Consider the following 7,819-nt stretch of genomic DNA (forward strand, 5'->3'; position numbering starts at 1 on the left):
CTGAGTCAAACAGTCACTTCAAACAAAATGGAGGCCAAGTTCTCTCATGTCATTCCCAAAATCAGGTCAAGATTTAAGGCCACACAATTTGGAGCCATTTCATTTTCTTTCAAATGTAGTTTTGATTTTGGCATTTTTAAAAAACCATATGGGGTAGAACGGCCCAATCCAGTGGCTTCAGCAACATGTGCGTTAGGCAGTGCCCTGACTCCAAAGTGGTGATCAGACCCTCACCGGGAGTCGTGACCCTCCCAGGACCAATTCTCCACAATTTCCCTCAGCAGAGCCAAGTGGGACCATAGGAGCCCCTGGCATCAACGCCGGTTTCGGGGGCTCTATTACTTTTGGAGGGATTTTTTTATTGGAAAATGAAGGTGCTCTCTTCGGGTAAATTACCAACCAAAGCAAGACACTTCTGCCCTCTTCCCTGGATATCGAACCAACCTTGGGATATCATTTACACTTTGAACAACAGGCTGGTTCAGGCAGGAATGTTTTCTGCAACATGCCCTTTGTCTCGTCAGACATTATGTCAAATCTCATCCCACAGCCATCTCCTCCTTCACCAAGAATGCATCATTTTAATCTCTCCTGGGCTTCCCGCTGGGCTCACTCAACTGCATTGTCGAACAAGATTTCAATTCCTTGGCTGCTCATGGACGGAGAGATTGTTTGTGGTAGAGTACAGGTTCCAAGACTTAATTCAAAACCTTTCTGTAAAAGAGCACTGCTTCCTTTCTCTCTCTGCCATCCCTCCCCTTGACCCATGACCAAATCTACTCTAAGCAGCCCTTTGAGACAGCATTGGTGACTCAAGTGAAGGACCAATGTTCGGTCAAGTTTTAGTCACGATAGAAAAATCTTCAGGCCTGGGCAGATGGCCATCACAGAGGCCCATGCTCCACTTAAGTCCCTGCTGTGACCAAGTCTGAAACTTTAAAATTGGACTCAAGTTGTCTATAGGCATCGTACTATACCTCTGCCAAAGGATGAATTTCAGACTTAAAGTCAGGACAGAAAACAGGCTGGAGGAAATGGAATGATTCCCATGGATTTCAAAGACAATTGGATCGGACCTGCTGGGAATGGAGGTGGTGAGAATGGAGAAAAATGGGTCCTTGCTTCATAGCACATTTAGAATGAACTGCCTCATGCCCTTAACCACGACCAGCATGAATTGCAAGGACCAAACTGGATTCCTTTCATGACACCCACTTGTGCTACTGATGCCACTCAGAATCATCACCTTGACCTTCATTATAATGGCAGCACCTATAAAATCTCTGCAATGATACGAGAAATGCAGTTGGCCCGTACAATTCTAAGATGAAAGACAGCTGAAGAGTGCAAAGTGCGTGTCACACCCTCTGAGGCTCAGATTAGCCCAATAATCACCAACGCTGAGGAAAATAGCTCCATCCAAAGGAGGACTTGCGAAGGAAATCAAGTTTGTTTGGTAACTAATTAGGACCTCCTCCACAAACAGCATCTCAGATCCTCCAGCAGGTCCTAGGAACGGTATAAAAGCACTCACGATTCAGATTTCTTCTAAACACTTCTCCAGACTTCATCTCCTCAGTGAACTGGGTAAGTCCAATTCCACTCAATCTCTTTCTAACCACAGACGTATCACAATAGGGCCTCTTTTCATTGAAGATGGAATGTTGCATCTGCTCACTGCAGGGATCAGGGGGTTCTTCCATAACTATCTTGAGTCGTGATTCAGTTGCAGGTGCTCGTAGATTGATGATCTGAAGCTAAAGGAGGGACTTTAAGAGCAACACATGCAATTCAGAAACATATTTCCTATTAACTGAAAGAAGAATGAGGGCATTGAAATCTTTTCAGTAACTTTAGAAAGTCCCTTAACATTTTTCACTTTGCTGGATTAGGAAGAAATTTTCCCAGGTTAGTCCAGAAAGGGTCAATTCATTCCTCTATTAAGCAGCTGTGACCCCTCACTACTGAGGACAAGAGAATGGATTAAGATGACAAGAGGTGTGATCCAGGCAAGCAATTCCTATACTCTCCTGAGCAGAAATACCCATACCTCATATGGTGTAATTTAGTGCCACTCTATGGAAGTCAGTGGAACTGAACCCATTAAACCCCAGCTGAGGAGTTTCTCTGTAGTGAATTGTTTGGAGAAAAGAAAAGCTTCTGTTTCTTGTTTCAGCAAGTATTGGAGACTCCCAAGGTTTGGAAAACCAAGAGCCACACTGTGATACCAGATTGAACAGGTTTGCATGCAGAGGTTAAATCCTCAAAGGAAACAATCTGATTACCATGAGCCCAGCCATCTTCTCTTTCAGAAATGTCTAAAATGGACCCAGAATCCCAGGTGTCCAGCACAGAAATACTTACACTTATTCTAGTCAGCGTTTTTCAGACAAAGTCTTTCTGAGAGGATCAAAGGGGCCTGAGGGAGGAAAGTTTAGTGCGAGTGGACAAGAGGCATAGAAAGAGAAAATAGGAACAAATACATGACCACACAAAAAGAGATTAAGGCCACTTTTCCTCTCTCTCTCGGGACCCATGCTGACCTCACGACAATTCTAACCGAGCTTTGAAGCCTTTCTTCCAATGGCACTTGCACCTTCTCTTTACTCTAGTCCCTGTTTTGTGTTCCAGGTTTACCTCCATCCCAGAAAGATGCCTTTCTCCAGCCTGTGCTATCCAGAATGCGGGGTGGCCCGACCCAGTCCAGTCACTGGCAGCTGCAACGAGCCCTGCGTTAGGCAGTGCCCTGACTCCGAAGTGGTGATCAGACCCTCCCCGGTTGTTGTGACCCTCCCCGGACCAATTCTCAGCAATTTCCCTCAGCAGAGCGAAGTGGCAGCCGTAGGAGCACCTGTGGTCGGAGCTGGTTTCGGAGGCTCATTCGGTTTCGGGGGACTGTACGGCTATGGAGGCCGTTATGGAGGGTTGTATGGTTTAGGGAGATATGGTAGTTACGGGGGCCTTTACGGTTATGGGGGATTATTGGGCCATGGGGGATACTGCGGTTACCCAGGCCTTTACGGTTACGGGGGATTATTGGGCCATGGGGGATATTGCGGTTACCCGGGCCTTTATGGTTATGGGGGATTATGGGGATACGGAGGATATGGACGTAGGTATCTTGGTGGATATTGTGGGCCCTGTTAAACCCAGCAGGAACATCCATGGAAGAAGGAAGAACCAGAAATGAACAGCAAGATACAGATTCACCCCTCATCTTTTGGGCATGGCTTTCAGAAGTACTGTGCAAACATGGCTCCACCTGAGGGAGCTTTGTGTGCTCAGCACCTTGGTCTGATAGCGATGCTGCATTTCCAATGTTATGCTTTAGGACTCTTTTTGCTAGTGCTTTCCCAGCCATGTGCTGATTCTCGCTTTCACATGTGGACTCATTCTGAATTACACGCAAGCTATTTACACTAAGCCCGCAGTGTGAAGGAAACAAGGGCCTTAAGATAGGCATCATTTACATTCATTATCACTATAAGTCCCTTTACAAGGGGAAAAAGAGACCTTGCTGTCAAGGAGAATTAGGCCCCATATGTTCTATCCTTTCCATCAATACGTATCTTTAGCGCCTCACTTTGACCTTTGCTATGGCTGATGTATAATGGAGAAGCTGTGTAGTCCTCTGCTTCTATTTTGCTTTGTCTCATTTCCCACCGACTGGGGTAAAACAAAGAACTTAAAATGGTTACAGAGGGGACTTCTTTGTCAACCTCTGCAGCTGCAACAAAGCACAAAGAACCTGTTGTCTGAAATGCAATCCATTGAGGCCTGTGATTGGTCGCAGGCCTTCTTGAAACTCTGGAAATACATTCTTTCTGCTCTGTACTATTTCTTCCTGTAACTGTGTACTGCCAATTGCATTTGCATTAAAAACTCTGCTGCATCATAATATCGGTCTTCTGGTTCTCCTTGTTCCGCCCTCCTGGCTTAAAAATTCCATCAGACGAAATTCCTTCCTGTGGAGTTGGGGCCACTGGGCACATCTCAAATTGCAATTTTCAAAGCCCTGAAGTGATAGAAGAATCGTGCTCTTGGAGTGGTTGAAAGCATTCTGCAGGCCCTAAGCACCAGTGTGGAGTTTCTCCTTGCATTACCTTCTTTAGCAAAGAGTCTTTTCCTGCAAAGACTTAGACAGATTTTCTTTGGTTTCAAGAAGACCAATCACATGGTTCACGCTAAGAGTTTGTGGGAGTCTTTGCAGGACAGCGACCCAGGTTTTCCTAAGCTTGAGTGAGGAATGTAATGAGTTCTGTGCTACTCTCAGCTTCTGTCCTTGGTCAGGGGGATTAAGATAAAAGGCTTGTCATTAAATTAAATTAAGGATGATCCTAAAAGCATTGCCGGGCAACTCAGTTAAAAGATGGGAAACAAAAGGTTGGAATAAAGGGCCTATTTTCAGAATGGAGAGAAGTAAATAAAGTAGTGGTGTCCCCCAGGGGCCTGTATTCAAATCAGCTTTGTTCAACATATTCAGCAATGATCTAGAAAAAGGGGTAAACAGTGAGGTGGCATAATTTGCAGATGATACAAAATTACTCAACTTGGGTGACTTGGCAACAAAATGGCAGATGACATTCAGTGTTCAATGCAAAGTAATGCACATGACAAAATATAATCCCAATGACACATACAAAATGATGGGGTCTAAATTAGCTGTTACCCATCAAGAAAGAGATTTTGAAGTCCTTTGCCGTACTCTGAAAGCACTATGCTTCCAGAGTACTGCAAATTTATGAGAATCCTTCTCACTGTGCCTGTATCATCCTGAACTGCGGAATGATCATTCTCCAGCTTCAGAAGATTTACAAATTATCCCCAGTCACCAGTGGGACAGGTGCAACTGAGTAATGCCGCTGTCCTTAACGTGTATCTAGACCATACCAGGGACTAGATGTAAATAAGATTGCTGACCATTTCATCCAGAAAGCTAAAGTGAGACGTAATGTCTTTCAACTGGGACATTAGTGAAGACAGCTTGTAGGTGATTGCAATGATTTGAATATACTGCAAATCATGATAACATAATTATGTCGTTTTAACAATTTAATTAAAATTGTAAAGATATCAATGATAGACACATATTCTCGAACTAGAAAATGAAAGAAGTGTATAATTATGCTGAAAATAGTCTACCCCCAAAATTGGCCAGCCTCTCCCGCCCCAAAACACACACACCTCTTCGAGAGAACCCACTGGCAAAAAGAAAAGTCAGCGCTTACGCTTGGCACAACCTTTGCATGAATTTCGCAGTGCTGGAGATGAGATGAGAACATTTAGGGCAATGGGGTAGAAATAGTTCAGCTTCATATTGGAATTTTGAATTTCATTGCACCAAGAAAACTCAGTTAAATTAATCTTCTCATGCTTTCCCTTCATGTGTTTATCAACTGGTCAGCAGCCATGTCCACTCCTTGGTCAAATAACACAACCAAAAGTTGATTTCACAAGGATGATGCTAACACACTTGACTGAAGTCCGTTCTGCCCATATAGACAAATTACGCTATGTCCCTGATGTGATGAATAAGGTCATAGAAACCGCTTTGGGACTGCCACCTGATTTGCTGAGACTACCTGGAAGCCAGGTTTCCCTGGCAGCTTCGGACTTTAGTACCTTGCCTGGTTGTGCCAGACACACTAGCCTGCTACAAACACAGACCCAGGTCTGAACCACGTCCCCCAAAAGCTTCAGGCTTAACTGAAAACAGCTTAAGAAGTGCTCCTAGAGTAATCAGATAGCAAGTGTGAAAAATCGGGACGGGGGTAGGGTGTAATAGGTGCCGAAAAAGAAAAAGCCCCAAAAATTAGGACTGTCCCTATAAAATTGGGACATCTGCTCACCCTAAGTGCTCCTGTCTCCAGCACCCAGATACCCAGTTCCCAATGAGATACAAAGCCCAAATAAATCCGTTTTACTCTATAGAAAGCTTAGACAGGGTAAACTCATAAATTGTTCGCCATCTATAACACTGATAGAGAGATATGCACAGCTGTTTGCTCCCCCGGGTATTAATTACTTGCTCTGGGTTAATTAATAAGTAAAAAGTGATTTTATTAAATATAAAAAGTAGGATTTAAGTGGTTCCAAGTAAGAACAGACAGAACAAAGTAAGTTACCAAGCAAAATAAAATAAAACATGCAAGTCTAAGCCTAACAAAGTAGGAAACTAAATGCAAGTAAATCTCACCCTCAGAGGTGTTCCAATAAGCTTCTTTTACAGACTAGACTTCCTCCTACTCTGGTTCCAACAATCCCTCAGCCCCCGTAGTTACTCTCCTTTGTTCCGGTTTCTTTCAGGCATCTCTTTGGGGTGGAGAGGCTATCTCTTGAGCCAGCTGAAGACAAAATGGAGGGGTTTCCCAGGGCCTTATATAGTCTTTCTCTTGGGTGGAAACCCCTGGTGTTCTCCTGTGCAGAATCACAGAAACAAGATAGAGTTTTGGAATCACATGGGCAAGTCACATGTCCATGCATGACTCAGTTCTTTACAGGCCGACGCCATTCTTTACATGTTAGTTTGAACGTTCCCAGGAAAACTCAGTTGTGGATTGGCGTCTCTGAAGGTCCATTGTTAACGAAGTACTCCCAATTACTTAACTAACCCCTTCACGCTCTGTTGACCAAATCTGCCTTATGTGCTTCTGTCAAGGTTCCTCCCCCCCTCTGAACGCTAGGGTACAGATGTGGGGACCTGCATGAAAACCTCCTAAGCTTATCTTTACCAGCTTAGGTCAAAAACTTCCCCAAGGTACAAAATATTCCATCCTTTGTCCTTGGATTGGCCGCTACCACCACCAAACAAATACTGGTTACTGGGGAAGAGCTGTTTGGAAACGTCTTTCCCCCCAAAATACTCCCCAAAACCTTGCACCCCACTTCCTGGACAAGGTTTGGTAAAAAGCCTCAATAATTTGCCTAGGTGACTACAGACCCAGACCCTTGGATCTTAAGAACAATGAACAATCCTCCCAACACTTGCACCCCCCCTTTACTGGAAAATGTTGGATAAAAAACCTCACCAATTTGCATAAGTGACCACAGACCCAAACCCTTGGATCTGAGAACAATGAAAAAGCATTCAGTTTTCTTACAAGAAGACTTTTAATAGAAATAGGAGTAAATAGAAGTAAAGAAATCCCCTCTGTAAAATCAGGATGGTAGATACCTTACCGGGTGATTAGATTCAAAACATAGAGAATCCCTCTAGGCAAAACCTTAAGTTACAAAAAAGATACACAGACAGAAATAGTTATTCTATTCAGCACAATTCTTTTCTCAGCCATTTAAAGAAATCATAATCTAACACATACCTAGCTAGATTACTTACTAAAAGTTCTAAGACTCCATTCCTGGTCTATCCCCGACAAAAGCAGCATATAGACAGACACACAGACCCTTTGTTTCTCTCCCTCCTCCCAGCTATTGAAAGTATCTTGTCTCCTCATTGGTCATTTTGGTCAGGTGCCAGCAAGGTTACCTTTAGCTTCTTAACCCTTTAGAGGTGAGAGGATTTTTCCTCTGGCCAGGAGGGATTTTAAAGGGGTTTACCCTTCCCTTTATATTTATGACAGCTTCCTAGAGCAAACACTTTAAATACAAGCATAGAGCCAATGCTCATAACTTCAGATATAAAAATTGTACATGATTACAAACAGGAGGAATACATTCAGTAGAACATAATGTTTGCAAAGATATGTTACATGGCATGTCTAGCATAAAACATATTCCAGATATGTCAGATTTACACTCATAAACATATTTCTATAAAGCATTATGGGGTGCAACATCACAAACGTCATCTGCAGAAGTC

At 43.5% G+C, this 7,819-nt stretch overlaps 1 protein-coding gene across 1 annotated transcript; it reads left to right on the forward strand.

Annotated features, from left to right (window-relative positions):
* Positions 1–2,634: 2,634 nt before the first annotated feature.
* LOC119565096 (claw keratin-like) lies at positions 2,635–3,147 on the forward strand. Its single transcript, XM_037889465.2, has one exon. It carries the CDS (start codon positions 2,653–2,655, stop codon positions 3,145–3,147), a length of 495 nt encoding a protein of 164 aa, XP_037745393.1. The 5' UTR covers positions 2,635–2,652.
* Positions 3,148–7,819: the final 4,672 nt, after the last annotated feature.

This window comes from Chelonia mydas, chromosome 1, assembly GCF_015237465.2.
Source record: "Chelonia mydas isolate rCheMyd1 chromosome 1, rCheMyd1.pri.v2, whole genome shotgun sequence".
Classification (NCBI taxonomy): Eukaryota; Metazoa; Chordata; order Testudines; family Cheloniidae; genus Chelonia; species Chelonia mydas.